Source organism: Delphinus delphis, chromosome 20 (assembly GCF_949987515.2).
Source record: "Delphinus delphis chromosome 20, mDelDel1.2, whole genome shotgun sequence".
Classification (NCBI taxonomy): Eukaryota; Metazoa; Chordata; class Mammalia; order Artiodactyla; family Delphinidae; genus Delphinus; species Delphinus delphis.
In genome coordinates this window covers 51,726,729-51,752,522 of record NC_082702.1, presented here as the reverse complement: position 1 = coordinate 51,752,522, position 25,794 = coordinate 51,726,729, and the positions used below count along the sequence as shown (strand labels likewise).

General features: G+C 48.8%; 1 protein-coding gene across 1 annotated transcript in view; it reads left to right on the top strand.

The window, feature by feature from the left end:
* The window catches only part of CDYL2 (chromodomain Y like 2), a 182,180-nt gene extending 163,715 nt beyond the window's left edge, over nt 1-18,465 (top strand). Inside the window, exons 4-7 of the mRNA XM_060000850.1 lie at nt 4,906-5,078; nt 13,391-13,601; nt 15,401-15,544; nt 18,116-18,465. Of these exons, the coding sequence (XP_059856833.1) occupies nt 4,906-5,078; nt 13,391-13,601; nt 15,401-15,544; nt 18,116-18,274 (687 nt within the window). The 3' untranslated portion in view covers nt 18,275-18,465. The remainder of the gene's footprint in view (nt 1-4,905; nt 5,079-13,390; nt 13,602-15,400; nt 15,545-18,115) is intronic.
* The last annotated feature ends 7,329 nt before the right edge of the window (nt 18,466-25,794 follow it).

Sequence of the window (25,794 nt, the reverse complement as noted above, 5' to 3'; positions counted from 1 at the left end):
TAACAAGTCTGCCCACTGTCATGTTTCCTGCCCTGTCATCCGTTCTTCAGAAGACAGAGTGATCTGTTGGAAATGCAAATACAATCAAGTCAGCGCCCCCCCAACACACACACACGCACTTCAAAGACATCAATGGCTCCTGATGGTTCTTGATAAGAATCAAAACCCTTAACTAATGTTGCTGGCGAGGCTGGTGCTTCTGACCCTCCAGCCTCATCTCACATCACATAGCTAACAAGTGCAGAGCAGGGGCAGTGAATCTCAGGAAAGGATTTGGGACTTCCACTCTTCTCTTGCTGCACTCCAGTCACCCTGGCTTTCTTTCATGCTCACACCTGCCCCAGGGCCTTTGTACATGCCTGTCTTTCTGACTAAAGCAGCCTTCCTTCCCTCCTGGCTTAGCTGAACCTTGCTGTTCCTAAGGATCTCAGCTCAGCCACTGCTTCCACAGGGAAGTCTTCCCTCCCCTCCTGGACCAGGTTATGTCTGTCTCTCATGGCCTCTGCACTCTCCCTCCTGGAACACATCCCAGTTATCAGTGTATGTGTAGCTGTGTGGTAATTTGTGAAATGTCTGATTGCCTCCATTAGACTCTAAACTTCTTGAGGAGGTAAACACTGTACCATTCACTCAGTCCAACAAACATTTATTAAATTCTGTTACATGCACAGTTTCCTGGTGTTATAGGGCTAAACAGATGAGTAGAATACTATTTTATTGAAGCTCTTTTTTTTTTTTTTTGGCTGTGTTGGGTCTTCGTTGCTGTGCATGGGCTTTCTCTAGCTGTGGTGAGTGGGGTCTACTCTTCGTTGTTTGTGGGCTTCTCATCACAGTGGTTTCTCTTGTTGTGGAGCATGGGCTCTAGGTGCATGGGCTTCAGTAGTTGCAGCATGTGGGCTCCATAGTTGCGGCATGCAGGTTCAGTAGTTGTGGCACCTGGGCTCAGTAGTTGTGGCATGTGGGCTCAGTAGTTGTAGCTCGCAGGCTCTAGAGCACAGGCTCAGTAGTTGTGGCGCATGGGCTTAGTTGCTCCGTGGCATGTGGGATCTTCCCGGACCAAGGATCGAACCCGTGTCACCTCGGTTGGCAGGCGGATTCTTAACCACTGAGCCACCAGGGAAGCCCTTATTTAAACTCTTAAGGGATGGTATTAGTTATATTACCACATAACACATTGCCCTAAACTTAGCATCTTAAAACAACAAATACAGTCTGTGAGGGTCAAGTGTGCTGGCTTGGCTTAGCTGGGTACTTCTGCCTCAGAGTCTCCCACAAGGCTGCAGTTGAGGTGTTGGCTGCGGCTGCAGTCTCACCTGAAGGCTCGATGGGGGAGGCTCCACTTTCAGGCTCCTCCAGCTGGCTGCTGGCAGGTCCCAGGTCCTCACTGGCCAGAGACATCAGTTCCTTGTCATTGGCTACTCCCCATGGACTATGGCATACCCTCTCCACAGGGGTACTCACAGCATGGCAGCCTGCATCCCCTGGACCGAGAGCTTCAAGAAAGAGGTTTGGCAAAAGAGGACGGCCGAGGGAATTCCCAGGTGGTCCAGTGGTTAGGACTTGGTGCTTTCACTGCTGGGGCTCGGGTTCAATCCTTGGTTGGGGAACTCAGATCCCGCAAGCCTCGCAGTGCAGCCAGGAAAAAAAAAAAAGAGGACAGCCAAGACAGGCTATCATCATCTTGTATCTTAGTCTCCTCTTGACAGGGGCATCCATCACTTTACCATATTCTCTCGGTTAGAAGTGGGTCACTAGGTCTTGTCTGTACTCGAGGGGAGGGGATTGCACACAGGTGTGAATACCAGCTGCCTTAGAGGCTGCCTGTCACAGGGGTTTAAATCAGGAAGGAGGCAGGAAAAAGTAAGGAGACACTCGTTCTACCAGGGAATTTGTAGAAGCGTCAGAGCAGGGATTTAAATTACTTGGGGTGTCAGGGGAAGGAGGGGTGGCGTTTTGTCTGCGGTATTTGGGAAGACCTTCGTGAGGGTGGTCGCAGTTGAGACGGGCCCTGGGTGACTGGGTTCAGCAAGTAAAGATGAAGGAGAGAGAGGGACCCTGGTCTGCTCCCTTTCTATACCCTTTTTTTTTTTTTTGCGGTACGCGGGCCTCTCACTGTTGCGGCCTCTCCCGTTGCGGAGCACAGGCTCTGGACGCACAGGCTCAGCGGCCATGGCTCACAGGCCCAGCTGCTCCGCGGCATGTGGGATCTTCCTGGACTGGGGCACGAACCCACGTCCCCTGCATCGGCAGGCGGACTCTCAACCACTGCGCCACCAGAGAATCCCTATACCCGCTTTTAATGGATTTGGTCACCTGCTTCCAACCCGTGGCAGATCGAAAGGTAGAAGTGGCAGGGAGGAGCATGCTTTCTCTAGCAGACACTCACGCAGGAGCAGGTAGTGGCTGGCAAGAGCAGAGCAGGGGCAGTGAATCTCCAGAACGGACCTGGGACTTCCAGGTGCACCACGGTCTGGCCCCTTTTGTAACAGAAGCATGCCCTGGGAGCCTCTGAGGGGACTGCTCCTTTACAGGCTGTAGCACTTGCCCTGGAGAGGTAGTTACATGTGTGCCATGTGTTCTGTTTAAGAAGGCAAAGGAGTGTGTAATAATTTTAGAACCTTTTACTCTAAACACACCAGTTACATTATAAAATAGGTGGTGGGATGGGGCGTGGTCCTTCGAGAAGGTGGCACCTTAGCCATCAGTCCAAATTGGATTATCAACACGAGAAAGGCAAAGGAAGGGCATACTAACTAGATATATACGTTTTTTAAAATTAAAAATGTAGTGTGTACTTCTGTTGTATGAAGAAAACACAAAGCCACTTTCCACTTAATTCGTAAAGGAGGCAGCCGCCGTGTTTGATTTTGTTTTTACTAATTGACAAGTACGTGTGCCCTCGCATGGAGAGTCACACGCAGAAGTGCAGCTCATGTCTTCAGAGCAGGGTTTTCTTTGCCTCTCAGAGAAATAGAGTTCATATCTAGGTGAGAGTGTGTCTATTTCTGGAGTCAGATGGATTAGAGGACCCACATGATAGTGGCCTGTTAGCTTTTCTGATGTTCAAAGTGAGTATCTGTGGCTTATCCCCTGTTAAGAGCGGAAAGTACTTCTCCCGTCCTTCCCACAGAGCTCAGACCCCGAGAGTCGTGATTCAGATTGACGTCTAGGCCTGGTGTTTTTTCCACAAAGATTCATCCATTTATTTAAGTCATCCTACAGTGTGCAGTCATGGACAGAGAAAGGACGTAGGGGTGAGATTTGCATCCTGGTTCTGCCTCTTACTGGTGACCTTGAACCACTTACTTCGCTCCTCTGAGTCTTCCTTGCTTCATCTGCAAGATTGGGATACCATTCCCTACCTTACAGGAATTTTGTTTGGAGTAAAATGTTACGTGGAAGTTAACAGACGCAACCCCTGACCCCTCTTAATTGCTTAATTAAGCGGGGTGGCGGGGGTGTGTGTCATTTAAAGTACAATTTAAAAAACAATGCTCATAAAATTTCCCCACTATACCCTGTGATTCTGCCTTTTGAATAATTAATAACAATCCTTTAAAAGCCTGTTCCTTTACTGTCTCTCCTGTTGGACTGTCAGCTCCACTCAGGCAAGTAAATGCCTTGTTTTTTCTTACTGTGCACTTTTTGCGCTTATTTTTCCTGCTTCCCTAACTTCTGTTGGATTGAGTGATGAAGCTTGCTTTATTTTGCCCCTCCCCTGCAGCCATTAGTTGTAATTCACGTACTTTTAAGAAGTTTTCCTTAAGCTATGTACACGTAGCGGAGCCTAAACGTGATCATGACCCTTTGCACCACTCCCAGACACATAACCTCGGCACGCCCTAACTCTCGTCATCTAACCCAATATTATTGCCTAAGGCTATAGTTCTACCTTGTGCAAAACCCCAGCTTCCAATTAGCCATTATCAGTATGATGATTTTTACAGTCAATTCTTCTTTTTTTGTTTTGTTTTGTTTTGTTTGCGGTACACGGGCCTCTCTCACTGTGGTGGCCTCTCCCGTTGTGGAGCACAGGCTCTGGACGCGCAGCCTCAGCGGCCATGGCTCACGGGCCCAGCCGCTCCGCGGCACGTGGTATCCTCCCGGACCAGGGCACGAACCCGCAGGGGACTCTCAACCACTGCGCCACCAGGGAAGCCCTACAGTCAATTCTTATATTGATTTCCTAACACATTCTCCACTTTCTGTGCTGGTTGCTGTTCCTTACATGTCAGTTTTTCTTTCTGAACATGGTTTTCTTCTTCTTGAAGTGCATCCTTTCTTAGTTCTTTCAGTGAGGGCCTAAGGGTGGCAGACATTCTTTTAACTGAAAATGCCTACTCTTTACCCTTGCCTTTGAATAATGGTTTAGCTGGATACAGAATACGTGTTTAATGGTTATTTTCCTCAGCACGTGGAAAACGTTATGGGTCTGTTGCCAAAGCCCACTTCCTACGTGCCACCTATAAGCCACGTGAGCATCTTAGTGGAGTTTAGGGTAAGGAAGAGTGTAATTAAACCGGGCCTTCTAGTGCTGGCTAACATACCTCACCTGGGCTGTGCACAGGAGTATTTTCCCACCCCTCGGAAAGGGCTAAACAAGCGAACGCTGGAGGAAGATCTGCAGAGATTTACCAGGGCTTAGATGGCTCCACGCCAGGCTTCCGAGTCTGCAGCCAGTGACCCCACTGGCACCTCCTTAGCGCTCTGTGCTGCCTCCGGGATGGTGCAGGGTGTCTGGTTTGGCGTTTCATTGCTTGGTCTGGACGTGGCGTGTGTTCAGGGGAGGCTCCCTGCACAGGCCGAGTAGACTGACTGGCCTCTGCGCCCAGGGGTCGGCACAGGTCTGAAGGCCCCTGGCTTACAAATGGACACTCACCCCCGCAAATCCGTCTCTGCCCACAGATCATGAAGGAGGTGCGGCGCGCGCTCTGCAACGCGGCCACGGACGACAGCAAACTGCTGCTGCTTAGCGCCGTGGGCAGCGTGTTCTGCAGTGGCCTGGATTACTCCTACCTAATTGGCCGGTTGTCCAGTGACCGGAGGAAGGAGAGCACCCGGATTGCAGAGGCCATCAGGTGAGCCCTGCTCATGTTCAAACACTTGGGGACCTGCCTCGGGCTGCCATGTTTACCACTGAAAAATACAGGCTGCTCAGGGACTTCGCTGGCGGTCCAGTGGTTAAGACTCCACGCTTCCATGGCTGGGGGCACGGGTTCCATCCCTAGTTGGGGAACTAAGATCCCACGTGCTGCGCGGTGCAGCCGAAAAAATGAATAATAAAAAACATACAGACTGCTCAGTTAAATTGGGATTTCAAACAATGAAACATTTTCTAAAGCATAGGTGTATCCCAACGCATGCAGTACGTGGGGTATACATGAACTAAAAACATTATTTGATGTTTATCTGAAATTCAGATTTTAACTGGGCATCCAGTGTCTTCCTGCCAAAATTAGGGATGCTTCTACACTCTAGGTTATATCCCACTTTATTCTTTGGATCAAAAAGAGATTTTATTTCTTCATATTAAGCCCAGTGTCTGGTAATGCCCAAGTATTATACACACTACTCCCACCCTCTGCCTGATGGTGAAATCTTTGTTTTTCTGGGGGTCCCTGCCTCCTGGAGCTGACATGGCTCAGCCCTGGGGAGAAGGATGGGTGTGGGGAGCTGTGTGTATGCAGATCCAATGGGGTGGGAAATGTTTCCCCCACTGTCTTATTGCCTTTGGGGCAAAAAGTGGGATCCTCGGGGTGACATCCAATCCCAAAGATCAGTATCTCCTCTGGGACACTGAAGGGTAGTTATTTCTCCATTCTTTATGCATGTGTCAAAAGCAAGTGATCATGATTTCCAGCAAGGGTGTCACGGGTCCTCCATCCTGGGAAGGGCACATACGCCCACTGCTGCATCTCATGTGGTCCTCAGACAAGCCACGGTTCAGTGATGCCTCCTGGTCCCTTGAAAAGGAGCAGTTACTCTGCGTGGAGTCGTGGAGCCTCCGGCCGCATGTTAGGGATTTTCTGTGGCCTCCAGTCTCACTGGGCTCTGGCAGCGTCTCCCGGAAGCTGATTCCCACAGGCAAGGGAGGCTTCCAGGGGATGCAGAGCCTCCAAGAGGTGACACAGGGACGCCTGCACACGTGGGGTTCCGAGTCCCTCTTTAGGGGGAAGCATCCCCTAGAATCTCTGCTCTAAAACCCCTGTGCACTTCCCGTGGCAGAATTCTTGCTGGAAGAGACGTGGGCTACCTGAAGGCAGTTACGAGAAAAGGCGTCGTGGTTTCAGGCTGCTCTCAGGCTGCCCACGTGCAGATAGCCCAGCCGTGTACACGGTGGTTTGCTCTTTGCTCCACTCGGCTGTGTCCTTTCACAGGCACCTTGTCACATAGTGAGGGGACCAGCAGGGTCCCCCATAAGCATCCCTCCTCATTTATGGGACTGTCAGAGATGGGGCGCCTACCTCTGTGGCCTGAGCAAAGTCGTGGCTGTAGCCTTCACCTGGTTTACGAGTTTCACTGGTGGCATTAGCTGCAGTCCCAAACTGGAGGAGATGCTGAACGCATGACCTCATCTCTGGAGAAACGCAGCCAGTGGAGCTCAGACAGTTGCCATCTCCTCAGGAAGGAGAGTTTCTCTTAGGCAGAGCAAAGGGAAAGGCGGCAGAGGAAGCGGAGTTTCCTAGTTCGTGGGCTGGCAGGGACCCAGGGAGATGGAGTAGGGGTGTCCCCTGGGCCACCAGTTCTCAGCCCAGTGAGCTTTTCCAAAACCCAGCTGCTCGGCTGTCCCTCCAGGAGCTTCTGAGTTACTGTGTGTGAGGTGGGGGTTTTAAAGTTCCCTCGGTGTTTCTAATATGAAGACAGGGTTGAGAACCCCCGCCCCGTACCAACCAAGAGGCTTCTGCACCTTGACTGAGCGCACCAGAAGTTTCAGGAACACAGTGCAGAGAAGCCTTCCCCAAAGACTGTTCTGTAGCTTTCCAGAGCAGCATCGTGAGCGAGGGGCTCTGTCAATAAATGAGTTCTGTCCCCACTCCTGCGGATTTTCCAGGCACATTAACGTATTTACTGTCTGAGCAGTCTCTTGTGAAAGAACTTCGTTCACAATCTGGCATGGCTGAGACATATTTTGGCCACAGGACCTTATCACCTGCGGGCATCCCTTGCAATTCTCCCGGCACACGCACGCTGTCGGCTGGGCCACGCAGCCACAGTACCCCCAGCGGTGCTCCCTTCCCATCCTCAAAGTTTCGTAAAGAAAACATGCGTGCACATGGCCCGGGAAGCTGCGTTCCCTCTGCAGATGTTCACTGAATGGACTGGCAGATGTGGGAAGAGCTCAGATGACTCATTCCGAAGACGCCTCTATCCAGGATCCAAGCAAAGCTGTCCGCCCAATCCTGGATGAGAGGCTGCCCTCACCTGAACTCCTCACAGGGGATGTGGTGGCCTGCTGGCGGGCTGCTGGGACAAAGAGGAATCAGATAACTTGTGTACAATACTTGACCCATGCCTGGCCCAGAATGAGTACTTAGAATAAGTGTAAAGAATTATTTTCATGGTTACCCGTGTTACTTCCAGCCGCAAGTTCTAGCTCAGCCTGGGTCTGACTATGGAGTGGGCTTCTGGGGGCGGCCCAGGATGGTTGTCACCGTGTGTACCTGGTGCTCACAGGCCCCGTCCCGGATGCCTTGGCTCTGAACTTTGGCAGTGGGAGGGCTGCACTGTACAGCTCCGGTTAAAGGGACTGGATAACGGGGTCACAGATGCCAAGTGCTCCAGGTGAAATGCAGACATCCCCATGTGCAGAATTTTGCTGAGTCTCCTTCAGGCCAGGTGAGCAGATTACAGACCACTGAGAATGGAGTGAAAGCTGTGTCCACCCTCCGTAGCCGATGCGCCGACCGTGATAACAGTGGCCTGTGTGCCAGGCAGTGTGCTGGTGCCTCTGGTGGACCATCACATTTAATTCTTGTGGACACCCCCACTGGCTTTCCCATTTTCCAGGAAGCAAAATGAGGCTCCAGAGACTGGGTAACTTGTCCGAGGTCTCCCCACTAGTGAGGGGCAGTGTTGAGACTTGACCCCAAGTCTTTCAGACCCCAAAGTTCCTGCTCCTTCTGCCACATCAGCCTGGGAGGGAGAAGCGAGGGCTGGTGTCAGCCTGAGGGACTCTGACGCGGGGGGAAGACGGCCAGCCACCTCCCCAGCGCAGCCCCGCCACGCAGAGCAGCATCAGCTATCTGAGCGGCAGTGTCTGTAATGCAATATCCTGTGTGTTGTCTGGCTCCCACATCCGGCGGGCCCTCGCGATAGAGATCTACTGCTTGAGGTGAGAGGGAAAGGATGGGGAGAGCAGTCTGTGCATCACATTTTTATATCAAGGAAATGAATTCATGAGGCTGCTGGACTGAAACAGGGGAGCTTGGGGGTGGAGGGTCGGAGCTGAGCACACCTGGGCCCCTTAGCCCTCCTCGGGGGTCCTTGGTGCCTCTGCACAGAGCTCAGGTTGGAAACAATAGCATGAAAGTCTCTGGGTCTGGAAGGGGAAGCTTCTGGGAAGTCATGAGGGCCCAGGTGAATTCTGGAAGAACTGTCGTGTGGATGGTGAAGCAGAGCAAATAGGAGCATCGGAGGGGCCCACATAAGGGCCTCGGCAGGGAGGCGCCTTTATAGGGATGGACCCTCTTCATTGAGAATGTTCAACAGAGGCCATGATGTGTCCTCGGGAGGCTGTGGAGGGGATTCTGCACAAGTGGAAGATTGGGCTCCATGCCTCTTTTTTTTTCTTCTTTTTAACATCTTTATTGGAGTATAATTGCTTTACAATGGTGTGTTAGTTTCTGCTTTATAACAAAGTGAATCAGTTATACATATACATATGTTCCCATATCTCCTCCCTCTTTCATCTCCCTCCCACCCTCCCTATCCCACCCCTCCAGGCGGTCACAAAGCACCGAGCTGATCTCCCTGTGCTATGCGGCTGCTTCCCACTAGCTATCTATTTTACGTTTGGTAGTGTATATATGTCCATGCCACTCTCTCACTTTGTCACAGCTTACCCTTCCCCCTCCCCGTGTCCTCAAGTCCATTCTCTAGTAGGTCTGTGTCTTTATTCCTGTCTTACCCCTAGGTTCTTCATGACATTTTTTTTTCTTAGATTCCATATATATGTGTTAGCATACGGTATTTGTCTCTCTCTTTCTGACTTACTTCACTCTTTATGACAGACTCTAGGTCCATCCACCTCACTACAAATAACTCAGTTTCGTTTCTTTTTATGGCTGAGTAATATTCCATTGTATATATGTGCCACATCTTCTTTATCCATTCATCCGATGATGGACACTTAGGTTGTTTCCATCTCCTGGCTATTGTAAATAGAGCTGCAATGAACATTTTGGTACATGAATCTTTTTGAATTATGGTTTTCTCAGGGCATAAGCCCAGTAGTGGGATTGCTGGGTCATATGGTAGTTCTATTTTTAGTTTTTTAAGGAACCTCCATACTGTTCTCCATAGTGGCTGTACCAATTCACATTCCCACCAGCAGTGCAAGAGTGTTCCCTTTTCTCCACACCCTCTCCAGCATTTATTGTTTTTAGACTTTTTGATGATGGCCATTCTGACTGGTGTGAGATGATATCTCATTGTAGTTTTGATTTGCATTTCTCTAATGATTAATGATGTTGAGCATTCTTTCATGTGTTTGTTGGCAGTCTGTATATCTTCTTTGGAGAAATGTCTATTTAGGTCTTCTGCCCATTTTTGGATTGGGTTGTTTGTTTTTTTGTTATCGAGCTGCATGAGCTGCTTGTAAATTTTGGAGATTAATCCTTTGTCAGTTGCTTCATTTGCAAATATTTTCTCCCATTCTGAGGGTTGTCTTTTGTTTGTTGTCTTGTTTATGGTTTCCTTTGCTGTGCAAAAGCTTTGAAGTTTCATTAGGTCCCATTTGTTTATTTATGTTTTTCCATTTCCTAGGAAGTGGGTCAAAAAGGATCTTGCTGTGATTTATGTCATAGAGCGTTCTGCCTATGTTTTCCTCTGGCCTTGCATTTAGGTCTTTAATCCATTTTGAGCTTATTTTTGTGTATGGTGTTAGGGAGTGTTCTAATCTCATACTTTTAAATGTACCTGTCCAGTTTTACCAGCACCATTTATTGAAAAGGCTGTCCTTTCTCCACTGTACATTCCTGCCTCCTTTATCAAAGATAAGGTGACCATATGTGCGTGGGTTTATCTCTGGGCTTTCTATCCTGTTCCATTGATTTATCTTTCTGTTTTTGTGTCAGTACCATACTGTCTTGATTCCTGTAGCTTTGTAGTATAGTCTGAAGCCAGGGAGCCTGTTTCCTCCAGCTCCATTTTTTGTTCTTAAGATTTCTTTGGCTGTTCAGGGTCTTTTCATACACATTGTGAAAGTTTTTGTTCTATTTCTGTGAAAAATGCCAGTGGTAGTTTGATAGGGATTGCATTGAATCTGTAGATTGATTTGGGTAGTAGAGTCATTTTCACAATGTTGATTCTTCCAATCCAAGAACATGGTATATCTCTCCATCTATTTGTATCATCTTTAATTTCTTTCCTCAGTGTCTTATAATTTTCTGCATACAGGTCTTTTGTCTCCTTAGGTAGGTTTATTCCTAGATATTTTATTCTTTTTGTTGCAGTGGTAAATGGGAGTGTTTCTTGATTTCACTTTCAGATTTTTCATCATTAGTGTATAGGAATGCCAGAGATTTCTGTGCATTAATTTTGTATTCTGCTACTTTACCAAATTCATTGATTAGCTCTAGTAGTTTTCTGGTAGCATCTTTAGGATTCTCTATGTATAGTATCATGTCATCTGCAAACAGTGACAGCTTTACTTCTTCTTTTCTGATTTGGATTCCTTTTATTTCCTTTTCTTCTCTGATTGCTGTGGCTAAAACTTCCAAAACTATGTTGAATAAGAGTGGTGAGAGTGGGCAACCTTGTCTTGTTCCTGATCTTAGTGGAAATGCTTTCAGTTTTTCACCATTGAGGACGATGTTGGCTGTGGGTTTGTCATATGGCTCCATGCCTCTTAAAGTCCTTCCCAACTCTGAGATCCAAGATCCTGGAATCATATGAGGGGATTTAGGAGTAGAACATCTGTTAAAAATACCCAAACCCTGTGGTTCCAAGGACCCTACAAGGAAGCCCCACATCTCCTGCAGACTCCAAATTGCATTTGGTAAAAAGCACTTGTTAAAACCAGTGACTGAAGCCATGAAGTTAGAAAGTCTAGCCAGGAAATGGGCCACTGGAAAACCAGGACTCAGAAGGCCGTGGTGCCAGGTCTCCCTCTGGGTAGCAGTATCCTTCTGGGATCAGCCACAGTGGGGCAGCAGTGACTGAGATACCTCACAGAGAATCTACTCACAGAATCACACGGATGTCAGGAAATCTGACGTCTCAAGCCTGGGCGTGTACTTTCATGACAACGTGTAGGTCCTAAGATACCCCCTACCCCAGTGGAGTATTAAGCAGTCTTCTCACAGTTCAATCTGATCCCAGCATATCACCGTGATACCCACATCTTTCGATAAGAATTCGGGGGGAATAGTATCAACTGAGAAGGGATAAATCAGCTCGACATTTGTATTAGTTAAGTATTAGCTGCTGTAACAAATGAACCCCAAATGTATATAACAGCTCAGCTGTGATAGAAATTTACTTCACATATATGTGAACCTAGAACAGAAGTTGCTGATCAGCCCATGACTATCCTCCAAGTGGTGACTCAGGAACTCAAACTCCGTCCATCTTGCGGCTCAACAAAGGTCTTCCAAGACTGCCAAGCTTGTCAAGATGAGAGGGCTTGGGGGGCTGTGTGGTGGGAGGTTTCCTTGCATCAGGCCTGGAAGTGTGTATTTGGTTTCCACTTACATCCCATCGGCCAGCACTTGTTTACTGGGCCACAGCCACCTGCAAGGGAGCCTGGGGACCGTGTTCCAGTTGCAGCCTCAGGAAGAAGAGGGAAGGGAAACCAGGTCTGGTGAATAGCTCGTGCATCACCGCTACACATCTGCAGTCTTTGCTCTCATTCTGGGAGATTGTTTACTGAGTGCTAATTCCAGTATGCATGGAGACCAAGCAGTGCCCAAGGCAGACCTGTGAGTTTCCTTCAGGAACTAAAGGGGGAGGAGAATTCAAGTAAGCAAGCAGATAATTAGGATAATTGCAAATTGTGATAGTGGTGTTTTCCAAGAACTCTCAGAAGGCCGGCGCAGCTCCTGCACAGTGAACAGGGGTGAGAGAGACAGGAGATACGTCTGGAGAGGTAAGCAGAGGCAGACCAAGGTCATGGTCAGGAGTTTGGATTTTATTCTTGTGAGTTCTTGTTAGTTTCCGATCTTCCACCTGAGAATAATGAGGGATGCAAGCTTTGCTAGACATCCTGGATCTTTCCTCTGTGTCCACATGAATGTTAAAATTTTATAGACCTTAATACAGCAACTAAGGGAAAGGTGAAAAGTGTTCTAAGGCAAGGAAGTAGAGGTTTATTGTAGGCGTCTCTGTTTAATATTAAAGATGCACCCTGTAACCTTGCTCAACGCGGAAGGGCAGGGAGATAGCATATCGCCTAATTCGTAGGCATGGTGCCAGGTGCCTCACACCTCCAGGGGAGCCCAGCATCCTTCCCCAGTTTTGGTCAAAGCCACCCAAATATAGAGACCCTTGTCAGCATTCTGAATCCACCCCGGGTGAGTCTGGCATGTCTTTAGGTAACTCAGAATCAGACAATCCTAGGACTTGAAAGCATTCTTAAATGTCATCAATCCCCACCTGTGCCTACCGTCTGAAGCTTGAATGCCCTCTGCAGCATCACCCAGGGTGACCATTAGACCAGACTTGGAGCACCTCGAATAATAAGAGGTTCATCCTCTCAAAGCCACCAATTCCACCCTCGCCAGTGCCCTTAGAATGTTCCTTCTCTCCTTGAGTTCACGTACCCTTCCTTGTAACACCCTCCTTTTGGTTCTGTTCAGAACCTTAACATTCAAGCGATCTTCCTTAAGGATATTTACACTTTGTCAATATCTAGGGGGTGGAAGGACAGGGTAGCCTGGTGCAGTGCTGGGACAACGGGCATGACCTGGGGCCCTCTGGGCAAACCGTGATCACCCCATGAGTTTCCCTCTGAAAATCTGGTACCACCCACTAAGTGTGCCACGCCTGTGCCCGCAGCTCTGCGGCTCGGTGTCTGGGAGAATGAGACCCTGCTGAGCACCCACTTCCCTCCTGATCTGTGGGTTCTTCCCAGCACCTGGGGAAGCTTATTTCCACCTCGACAGAATCAAGGGTGTCCGTGGGTCTCAGCAGGCCTGCTCACCGGCTAAAGGGGGTCTTCTCTCTTCCCCAGGGACTTTGTGAAGGCCTTTATCCAGTTTAAGAAGCCCATCGTGGTGGCGATCAACGGGCCCGCGCTGGGCCTGGGAGCCTCCATCCTGCCCCTTTGCGACATCGTGTGGGCCAGCGAGAAAGCCTGGTTTCAGACCCCCTACGCCACCATCCGCCTCACGCCCGCCGGCTGTTCCTCCTATACCTTCCCCCAGATCCTGGGTGTCGCACTGGTAAGCCTCCTCTCTGCGGCGGGTCCTTCCCTGCGACCCATGGGTTTTGGGTCCCACAGCACCCCTCCTCTGTCCTGGGTTTAGGATACAGCCCTTCATGTGGGTCAAGCCCCGGGGGTGCTCCTGGCCTGTGGAATCTGGGGGTCGTCTCAGCTTCCTCTGCCTTCCCAGAGTCGCCGCCAGCCGGTGTCTATGCAGCAGGCCCAGCAGGTGGATTGCAAGGCCATTCAGACTCGGGAGCTGGGGCTACTTTCTGCGGCTTTACCATCTCAGCAGTGGTAGGAAGACGGGGCAGCCAGAGAGCCCCGGAAGCAGGCGCTTTTCCCTTTTGATCTCGGCCCCTGTGCTCTGCCCGATTCCTTCGTGGTCACAAAAATGTTAACCTTGTACAGCCTTATCGCTTTCTTTCACTTCAATCATTTCTGAAACTCCAAGAATGTTGCTGATTGAGACGTGTTCTCCCCGACTGCATCCTGGTGGGCTCCTTCTACTGGGTTCCTTCCTCGCATTCCTCCTTCCTGAGACAGTGTCTCTGAATACGTTCAGTGACACGTATTTGTCTTCAAACGTCCAGCCGAATGCATCCACAGGCTTATTACTGACCGGACAAATTTTGCTCCTCGGGCGTGAAAGATTGTCCCTTGGGTCATCATGACCCTCCAGTGACAACCAGAACAAAAGGGGAGGCACGTGCACAGATCCAGAGGCTGGGAGAGCTTGACATTTCAACATCCATCTGAGAGCGGCTAAGCCTGCAGGGCCGGGAAGGGAGCGACAGGGGAGGCAGGTGGACGGCAGTCAGGGAAGGGATTTGGTTGTCTGCTGTGTGAAGGCGGTGGGGGAGGGACCGTGACCATCTTGCCCTAATTATCAGCGGGAGAGTCATTTGTTGGTGTCAGTGGGTGACTGCGCTGGGCTCTGTCTGTGCCCGGGACCTTTCCCACGTTGCTTTTCCCAGACCGTGTACGACAGCTGCACACTTCAAAGTCAGGGGAAGTTCTCTGGGGGGTGGGGCGCAGAGGCCACGGCAGGACGCAGGAGGTGTTTCTGCCCTTCGTACCTGGGCACTGCCTATGCACAGCCCCGGGTCACTGGGAGGGGAGCGCCTCTCTGCGTTGGGATTATGGTCTTACTCGGGACCTTTCTGGCTGCCGGTGATGGAAACACTTTAACTGGCTTAAAGAGGGGAAGAAAGGAATTTAACGGTTGCCGTAACTGGCAGGTCCAGCAGTAGAGCCTCCTTTGGGGGTGTCACGCCCGGGAATCCCAGCGCCGGCAGGGCTCTTGTTCTCCATCCCTGCTGTCTTGGCAGCCCGTCCCTCTCCACAGCAGCGGGTGGTCCTGGGCTCTGTGACTTAAGCCACCAGAGAGGGAGGAAGTGTCTTCCCCATCCTCTCCAGCTTGGAGACCTCACAGACAGCTTTAATATCTCGGGTGGCTCATCCGCTCATCCCCGAATCAGTCACCGAGGAAGGGGTATCAGCTGTGAACTGTTCCCAGTCCACACACGTCTCCTCCTGCAGCCGTGCCACCAGACGGGGGCGGGGGGGAAGTGGGTATTGCAGGTGGAGCCCCTGCAGGGACATGGCTTCTTAGGGGAATTCAGTGAAAGCTGTGGGCCCTCTGTGCAGAAAGACGCATGTAGACACAGGCGTGTGCAAGCAGCCCCCAGAGCATCTTTGGCCCCCAGTTAAGGATGCTGCCTCTGGGAGCCGGGACAGTTGCGCACAGCAGGCGGGCTCGCGAGCAGGCTTGGAGGCGTGCCAGCTCTCAGCCTTCTCCTGCCTTTGCTTTCTCAGGCCAACGAGATGCTCTTCTGCGGGCGGAAGCTCACCGCCCAGGAGGCATGCAGCAGAGGCCTGGTGTCACAGGTCTTCTGGCCAACCACGTTCAGCCAGGAGGTCATGCTGCGGGTCAAGGAGATGGCCTCCTGCAGCGCGGTGGTGAGTTCCCGAGTCTCTGTGCCCTGTCCTTGCAGTAGACCCATTTTACAGGTGAGGGCAACGAGGCCGGAAGGGAGTGACCGACTTGCCAAAAGTCACGCAGGGAGTACGTGATTTAACAGATGCCGCATCTCGGTGCTGAGAGCTTAAATCCAGAGGGAGGTGGTCAGCACTGTTAGATATTCCCCGTCAGCTCTAGTGTGAAAACCTCACAGAAGAGATTTATACCCTGGGGTAGAAGGGTTGCCTTTAAAGAAAGTCCTAAACATGCACGAAAATACAAATCATCTATGGTTTTCAAAGAAATGAGAAGCAAAGACGAATAAGGACAGAGGGTGTGAAGCCAGTTGAGAGATGAGAAAAAGTGGTTTCCGCTGTCCTGGTACCTCATCTCTCCTGCCTGTCCAGTGCTTGGCACATGTAACCAGTTCGACTCTGAAGACGCCTTGAAAAACAGATAAATAAATAACCCCTCCGCGGAGACACCGGGTTTGAATTGTGTCGATTTTATCTCATCAAAGTCTCTCTGAGCGCTGTATGGAAATACCCTGTTGAAGGTGGAGAAAGGGCCGAGTGGGGAACGAGGAAGGTGCTTTGGGAGCTGCAGGCCCGGACGCTTCCTGTGCTTCAGCGTCACAGGGGTGCTGGGCTGGGTTGTGGGGCTGACCCGTGAGCACCCCTCTCCTTCTCCCTGTCTACCCCGAGCCTGCACCCAGCTGCCACGCCCCTCTTGATATGCCTCATCAGCCTTTACTGGGCACGTACTGTGTGTCAGCTCTGCCCCCCGGAAGCCTGTTGGTCCCAGGGACAGTGGCAGGGTGGGGATGGTACAGCCTTGTTGGGCCAAGCACTTTGCTTATCCCTTTATGTGAATTCTCTTTTAATCTTCCTGATGATTCTGGTGACCAACTCGTCCCACTTTGCCTGAGACTCTCCTGGTTTCAGCACCAAAAATCTCGAGTCCCAGGAAACCCCGTGAGCCTGGGCAAACGGGGATGATTGGTGACATAGGGGCAGCTGCACAGAGAGGTGGGTGGAAGTTCTCAGCGGAGCAAATGGTGTGAGTGAGGCCGCAAGAGTCCAAAACCCTGCGTGGAGTCTAGGCAGCGGCTCCTGGTGGTGTGAGCAGGTGCAGGGGCTAGCTGAGGGATGGTAAGACTGAAAAGGCAGGGAGGAGAAAGGCCCCAAGGCTCCACTGAGGAGTTTGGTCTCTGGGCAGTGGAGGTGCTCAGATGAAACCGGCTTTTGAAGAAGTACTGCAAGGAAACCTCTCCCACCCACAGGTATGAATTCAGGAGCTTTGGGGTGATTCCCCTGAGACGGGAATCTACCCCACGACCCCAGGAGAGCAATTCTTGGAAGGAAAGAGGCACCCTTGGTCTGCCAGCCCTTTCTTACCACCCATTCGCCTCCAGCCCAAGCTGAGGGAGATCACTGCCCCTTTCCAGCCTGCTTGAGCAAGGGAGCTCTTGTCTTGCTTTTTTCTGTTGGAAAGCGCTTTGTGAGACTGAGGACCAGAGCCTCCAGGTCCACAGAGGGTGGTGGAGGCCAGCGGAAGGATGCTCGGACGCCCGGCTTCCGGCTATGCCTCTGCCAGACCGAGGCAGCCTGGAGCCTGCAGAATCAGCCAGGCGTTGGCAGGGCACACCCATCAGGCGGCCCGGGGCACCTTCACTTCCTGAGCTCACATCTTTCATCTGTAACGCGGAGACGGCTACCTAGTTGCGCAGTTATCTTGAGGAAGAAGTAAAAGAATGCAGAAGTGCCTATCGTAGAGCCGATCGGCTAACAGTGGTGGTAGTGGCATTGTTATTCTAATCACTGTGCTTGCTACCACTGTTCTTACTCATGATTATGGTTATTATTACTATTATTACCGTGATTGCTACCATATTACTAATATCAGCCATTATCACTACTATAATACTGTAGTATTATTACGACCACTGGCATTACTGTTATTGTTGCTATAATACTATGGTGTTGTTACCATTATTACTACCACTAACATTACTGTTATCGCTATAATACTATAGCGTTACTGTTGTTACCACTATTATTGCTCATTGCTACAATTACTGCAATTGTTATTACTATTACAATGATTTCTACTTTTATTACTACTTTTATTACTACTACTCTTAATTACTAAGCCTGACCAAGGGGCATTGCTGTCAGCGTGGGTCCCACGGATACTTTGACAACCATTAGTTCATTTCATTATCTTACTCTGTGATCCCAGCCATTCTTAAGTTAGGTAGCATGGGGAGGTGAAAGCAGTATTTCCCAAACTTTTTCATGACATCCATAGAAAGTGACTCTGAGTATATGTCAGTGTCACTCCTGCAGTTGAGGTTAACGCGGGTCCCACTCAGCCATCCCAAGGTCTGAGGGCTCAACGTCTCAGCATGCCTGCAGTCCATTCCTGGCCGTTGCCAAGGGCAGAGGCCTGGGAAGCCCCGGACCAGAGGAGGCAACCTCCTCTGGCTTTGGACATGAGGAGGTTAAGTACATCCTTCTGGAGCAGAGTCCCTGGCGCCAGGCTAATGAGGCTTGTGTGTTTCCCTCCAGGTGCTGGAGGAGTCGAAATGCCTCGTCCGGAGCTTCCTGAAGTCGGTGCTTGAAGATGTGAACGAGAAAGAATGCCTCATGCTCAAACAGCTCTGGGGTTCCTCCAAAGGCCTGGATTCCCTGTTCAGCTACCTGCAGGACAAAATTTATGAAGTCTGAGGGCCCAGTGCTCAAGGGCAGGTGACTTCCAGCTCTGTCCTGTGTTTCAGAAATCAGAGCACAGTGTATTCCCGGCCAAGGAGTCTGTCAAGGTGTCTCGCTATACCTAGGGTCGTGTCCATTTCCTCGTGTCCTTTGGTTGCTCCTCATTGGTTTGGTTTTGTGTAACGATGGGAAACGCAGCATACTTGGCCTCCCCTGTGTCCCCACCCCAACTGGCTGGAGAGCTATCGAGGGCTGTATCTTCCCAGTCCTCTGCCAGGTGCCCTTGTCCTCTCCCCACTTGCTGAAATGCACCATCCTGGTCCAGGAAGGGGAAGACCCATTTCCCCATCCTCTGACTCAGGCTGTGTCTACACAGTGCCTCTGATTTGGAAACTTGGCTGCCATGGCTGTGTCTGGTTAAGTACAGATCCAGTGACAGGGGACGACCAATCTTAGGGAATTTCTAGACCCATGAGCAGAACGACTGTGTAGATCCAGCCTCAGTCTCCTCTCTGATGCACATCTGCGTGACTTCTAGGGCTTGGTCTTAAAACCCAATTGAGTGATTTACAAACCCAGATATTGTATATTTAGGAGCATTTTGTTAAATATATATTTTTAAAACAATGTAAGTGGAAATTCTGATAATTTATGTGTATTATATGTAAAGCTAGTTTTGCAAACACATAACTACTAGGAAAATGTTTTTTTTTTCACCCGACTTATTTAACTTATTTATTTTTGTTTATATATTATGATATCTGTTGTTCACACAGATATTATTTTCACACTGCCCTGGACCAAATCCCGTACAAGGTTCACGCCATTTGGTACATTCTAGCAGTGAACCGCGTAGAAATAAAATTCAGAGAGATGAAAACGGGATTTCTGTGAATAAAAGGAATAGCTCTGCCCCAGATTTCCTGCGTGTGAAACAGTTCTATGACAAGTGAATACTTGCTCTTGGGAGAAATCATGGAAGAGTTTTCTCTTCACTCTGCTCCCTTTAAGGAGATAAATGGGGCTTCCCGCCTGAATGGTCCAGTAATGGAGCAGTAACCAGGGATGAGGCCTCCTGTCCCAGGGCGCGTGGGCCGCAGCGGGGCTCCAGCATTTGTATTCAGACCATCAGCCCAAAGTCCCTGGATCAGCTGTGGCGAAGGAGGGGTTTTGGTTTGGGGTGTTGGTTTTGGTTGGAGAGGAGAACGTAAACATCAGAGTTCAAGCAGAGAAGTGACAGGACCATGTTCTGTATGAGGGTCAAGCGCCAGAGAAAGTTAGGTTCGCAGAGTGGCGGGATTTTTCCATTTCCATCACAATCCCCCCGCCAGGTGTCCTCAAGGACCTCTGCTCACCCGTCTCCTCCTAGTATCCTCTGTTAGTCACCAGCCCCCCTTGACCCTTCCGCAGAGAAAGTTGAGCAGTGAGAGTTACGCACAGCTGGGGGAGGGGAGGCCAGCTGAGGGGAGGGAGGGTCATTGTTACAGTTCTCTCTCCCTTTCTGGTCCTCTTCCCTCCCCTGAAGGCAGCTGGATGCACTAGACTGGGCAGGTGGAGAGGACTCATGGCCCTGAGCTTTGTGTTTCGGAGAACAGGTGGACTGTCTATAGCAGAACTAGAGACATAGGCCTTTAAACAGTGAACCTGAGTTTACCTGGATTCTCCGTCCTCCAGATGGTCTTGGTTCCCTCTGTTGAAAGCCTCTCTCCTTCTGAGTTTCCCCATGACTTCTCGAGGCTCAGGGAAGAGGACATGTCTCACTTTCTTCTCGCTTCGGCTGGGGGGCAGCCACCCTGGCTGAATCCAGCCAGAGGAAGATGGGGCTGATGTGTTACCCTCCCCTTGCTCCATGGGGGTTTCTGTAGGAACTGCAGACCTAGACGATGGGGAGTTTCTACAGGGAAACACCTGCTTTTGCCCAAATACCTGTTGTCACATCTCAATTTGGGTTTGTCTTTTCCTTTGAGACCAAAGGCCCTAGACGACCTCACCCTTGACAGATAACTTCTCAACCATCACTAAGTCATCTAAAGAAAGAGCACTTCGTTTTCTTTTTACCTTCTAGGGGCAGCCACGTTCAACGTCTCTAGAAGCAGTGTTAGGATTCTCGTTGGAATGGAAGAGGATGTTTGGAAATTCCTTTTGCTCAGTGCCCATCTTTGTTCCCTGCTGAAAAAACCAGAAGTGTTTTAGCTTTGAACTAAAACATAGCTTTGGATCATCAAATCTAAACTTCTAAACACCTCAAGGATCTCTGATGATGAGGTAGGAATGTGAAACCATCACTAAGATGGAATGCCTGGTGTTAACCTGTAGGTTTCGTGTATAACAGGAGGTGTTTTACAAGACAGTCTGTGTTTCGATTGTTTCCATACAGTCAGTTCTAGAAGGATGTTCCACAAATTGGGCAAAACTCAGTTACATCTGTTTGCTACAGGGTAGACCAAACCACTGAATTTTTCACTTTCTGGTTAGTTGTTTTGATAATGTATAGATGAGATCCAGGAAACTTCCAGCTGATTGACCTGGGTTGGAATTTGCCAGACCTGTTGTTGTGTCAGGGTTTAACCTCATAGCTCTCTTGAGACAAGGCCCACTTTTTGCCTTCTACCCCAGGACCTTCTCTCCACCCATAGGATCCTTTCTCCTTTCTCTCTACTCTGCTTTGCCCCCTCCCCACCCAGGCGGTCACATCCCAGAGCCTGGGCAGGTTCTTGGAGGAATCATGCTTGGTCTTGGTAGCCCCATCCCAGAATTACCTTTGGGGTTGGAAGGAGAGCTGTGGTGGGAAGATGAGGATACTTCTTTAGTCAAGCAGCCTTCTGGACAATCCACTCCTTGCCATCCTGTTAGCCATGCATTAGAACTCTCCTCTCCTCCAACCCCTGGCGATTAGCATCCAGCATCTTGCAGTGGAACATTTATGTTAACAGCCTTGTTCCAGGAGGACTTTTTGGAGAACTTTGCTAAGATGATCAGAGTTCCTCACCGTTTGGAAGCCTCAGCCTAAGGTAGATATACCCATATGTCCCTTCCTGCTTTGAAATAATGTCTGTGGGTGAAAACCATCAAAAGTGACCCTCTTGGAATGAAAGTGGATAACTCTGAGAAAGTAGTAGAGAATTGATTTTAAATGTTATTCTTGTTTGGTATAAAGTAAACTAGGAAATGTTCTCTCTGAAGCATGAAAATATGTTTTTCCCATATGAAGTTTAGTATGAGGATGGAAAAATGATAATCACAGTAGACTTCGATCAGTACAACTGTATCTCCAGATATCCACATTTAAAAGATAGCCTTCATTGGATGCTGAATTGCATTTCCCATTATTAATTGTTGGTTTAAAAAATTTTGTAAACTTTTTTTAATTTGAAATTTAGTCACATTCATGTAATTTTCCAATCTAGTTTCTGTGGAAATTTTTTTAACAAAGAGAAACAGATAGAAACATCTTCAGATCTTCCAAAGTGAATATTTAAAATGCAGAATTGCTTCTCTTCTGTGTTTCTGTATTCAGATACTTAGATCTGTTGTATATATTAGTTTAGACATCCTCACTAATATACACAGTATTTAAGACTCTAAATGAGATTTCTTAAGTATTTTATTTTATTCTCTGTAAATGGTTTTGTATAATCTTTAAAAATCTACACTTTGCCTTTGTAGATATTTAACGGAAACCATTTGGGGGTTGTCTTGCATGTATATTTTTGTTGTAGATAAGTGTTGCTTAGTTATTTCTGCAAATTTTGGTTGAAATGCTTACAGACTTTAATACAATATATATTTTCAGAATATAAACTTTTATATTTCTGTGGTAAGTTAGGATATGCGTTTTAGGCAATCTTTTCCATTAATATCACTTGTTCTTTCAAAAAAATAGCATTCTGGTTTGGTGCCAATGGTTTTTTTGTTTTTTGTTTTCCATTAGAATCTAGTGTTCTTAAATTGTAAGAGAGCCGGTTAATTTTCCTTTTCTCAAAGTAAGTGAGTTTGAAGTAGAATTTGAAAATGTATTGAATTTGTGAATAAGCCTTACCATTAGGATCAGTAGATTTTCCAACCTTTGCAACTACATATGTAGTTGAAGATCTCCCCATAAATTCTCACTGTGTGCCAGTTGATGGAGTTTGTGAACAGAGCCTTAAGCTTGTTGCAAAAAAAAAAAAAAAGGTAATACGGGTTGTTTCTTCCAAGTAGCGTAAGCCACGTGGATGGACTGTGCGGTCTGTGCGCCATGGCTAATCTAATCCGGAGAGTTTGGTTGAGTTGATGGCGGCAGGGCCCAGATAGACACCTTGGTGATTGTCTTTGGCCACGGACAGGAGTTCTGGAGCCACCTTCGTGCTAGTCACATGGTGTAGATGTGGTCACAGGGAGGGCTACTGGTCCATCATTTGTTCTGAACCAATGGCATTTTCTGCTCCTGACCTTGGTGGTTGACTCCAGGCTCCTTGCAGGTGACCTGGACATGTCCAGTCTGGCTGTGGTCAGCACTCCTTGAGAGACGTTAACAAAGTTTACATGTGAGTCTTACTGTGCAGACAATCTGAAGTCGCTTTCAGTTACATAATCCGCATTCCCACATGTCCTGAGTGTCTTATCAGTGAACTAGGTGCGTTAGGCCATACTGAACCTGAGTTTAGCAGGGCACAGGCAAACTAGATGCACGACGTACACATCAGCTGAGCCAGTCTACCCGGGGCTGTTTGAATGGCGTGTAAGTCACGGAGCTCACTGGCAGTGTGTCCACTGTGTCTGGGATCTGATAAAAACCAACTAAACTTTGGAACTTAAATTTCTTTTTTTTAAAATTATGATTCTTTTCAGTTGGCCCTGCTTACCTACTGGTTCTCCTTACCAAGGCTTTAAAGATGATCTTGAAACCAGGGCCATAGAATAGCTAAAGTCAAGTTATTTGGTTCTTCTCAAATAAGTGTTCATAAAGTCAACTTATCTTCCATTAGGATGGAGATTTGCTTCAAATATTTGCAGTGTGTGCGTCAATCAGAGAAACTGACATCTAGTTTTCAGCTTCAGCTCTGGCATCTCTGTGGGTTGACCACGCCTCATTGGCCCAACACCTGGCCTCACGCTGGTGCTCCTTAAGGCGACTCTGGGAAGTTTGGAGGGTGTGGAGTTTTCCATCTAGTATTTAATGTGTCCCTGTGCCGTTCGTCCCAGCTTGAAGTCATTTGCTGATGTCCATGCTGACAGGATTGTGAAAATATTGCCTTTCATAAAACCAAGGACCAAAGAATTCCATTATTCCAGCAGAGTACGAGTTTCATAGATTGTGGGCACATCTAGGCAGAGACGTACATGCTTTATGGCACAGAGAATCTGCTCCCATCCACCGACCTCATGCTCCCCCTGGCTGGCCCTACAGAAGGATTTGTCGTCACCTTGAGAAGGCTCTGACAGATGAGCTTCTCGGATTGAAATGCACTGTCTCAGGTTGGTGTTTCTGCTGTGTAGTCCCAGCCTTTATCCATACCGGTACCCTAAGGAGTGGGGGGCTGGCATTCTTCAGGTTATCTGAGCAGTGTGGACTGCTCCATCTGAATAGAAACCTCCAGCGTGAGTTCTTCAGATGTGTCTACACTGAGCGCTGAGATCCTGCAGTTGCTAGATTTCCACCTCCTTTTTGTTCTCCATCAACCCATTCCACTTCCTGTTTAGCCCGAGAAGAATCTTCTTCACTTCTCACACTAGGTGATGCTCCATCTTCATCCGTGATGAAATCATTCATCCATTAACTGGTTGAGAAATGATTGATACTGAAGAAGTGGGATTCTAGCGGTAAGGCTTATTACCAAACCTCTGATAATTGAAGCAGGCTACCAAAAAAGTATCCAGCCTACCCTGGGAGTGTTCAGATTTGATCCTGGATATAGCACACACACCAAAATCCAAGGAGACCTTTGCAAATTAGGCTACTCATTTTCTTTCACCGGGTTATCATGGGAGAGTCTTTAACTAGTTCTGCATATCTGTAAGTATGAGTAATTCATAGACTGATAAAGCAGGTACAGCTGCCCCTTTCTCACCATGCTGTAAATATTCCCTGAGACTGGGTGCAGTACGGAGGGATAATAATCTTCTGATTTATCAAATGCTGACTGTCTAGAGCAAATTGTACACTCTCTTTGTGAATGGTCCTGTAACGTGTATGAACACATTTCTGGGTGCCTTAGAAGTTGTATTTTTCATGTGTACTAATATGCAGTATTTATACATTGTGAGAAGCTGCTTTGAATAAAAAGGTTGAAACTCCGTCTGCGTTTGCTTGTGTTCTCCCTTTGTTAGCCTGCACATAAGGTTCACAAACAGGTTCTGTGGTTTCTGAACAGAGAAGTTTCTGGGGCCTCCAGGGGGTTGCGACATCTGAAGCTTCTAAGTTGTGTCTGGTTTCCTGGGGAGCAGAGATGCCCTCACCCACATCGGCCTTGAGGCTTCGAGTTATTCAGGCTGGTGGTTGATGGGGAGGGCACTGGTACTGTTTTTCAGAAGGTTGATAGGCTCATGCACCCCTTCCCTGGTATACCTGGAATGTTTCTTTGCATAGGGACCCGTCCTCACTCGAGATAAGCCTCCACAGAGCTTGGTTTTGTACAATCCCAGTGGCCGCACGTGGCTAACGACCGTATTTGTCACTGAGGAATTATGCAGAATCCTTTCTCGTTGCCTCGGTCATCACAATGTGGCTCTTAGGAAAGACACACGGCTGAGGATGCCTGGCTCCGGAGACGACGTGGAGGCTGCAGGAAATAGGAAGAAGGAGACTTTTGGGGGCACGTGGCAGCAGGGAATTCTGGGAAAGGGATTTGCACAAGGTCACATCTACCTGTCCGTCCATCCAGCAGCAGTATCGAGCCCCCTGCTCTCTCTCGGGCTGCACAGGTGCTGAAAGGCACAGATGACTCAGACAGCCCCCGTTGTACAGAAGCTTGGGGTCCAAGAATGTGAGAAAGGCACGTAATCCTGCTGTGATTCTCAGAGTGTTCACGGCGCAGTACCGAAGAGAACACTTTACACAATCGTGAACACCTGCAAAGTCTAGAAGACTGTGCAGCGTTAATTGTTAATCTTCTTTCAGGTCCCCTTTCTGTCGGTGTGGGCCCGCCAGCCTTGGCTGGAGCCCAGGATCTTCCCTGTGCTGGTCCCCTTTCCTTTCCTTTCCCTTTCTCTTGTTCTTGGTGTCATCATTGTCGTCTTGTGTGCCTGTTTACCCTTTCTCTGAGGTCCTGACTCCATCCCAAGTAGTCAAGGTCAAACCTGGGAAGTCCTTTGCTCCTGACTGCTTCTGTTCCTTCTAGGAGACTGGACGAGGCCCTTCAGATGTTTCAGAGTGTAGCATCTATAAGGCAAACCCTTCTTCCTTTAACTGTCTGTCACAGGCTAACACTGATGTGATATGATACTGAAAGAAGCCCTTGCCCAATCGTGAGAGGAAGTGGGCTGAGGCTCCCATCTGGTTAGACACATCAACAATTAAATGACTCACCAATATATTGAATAAGCAGTAATGGAGT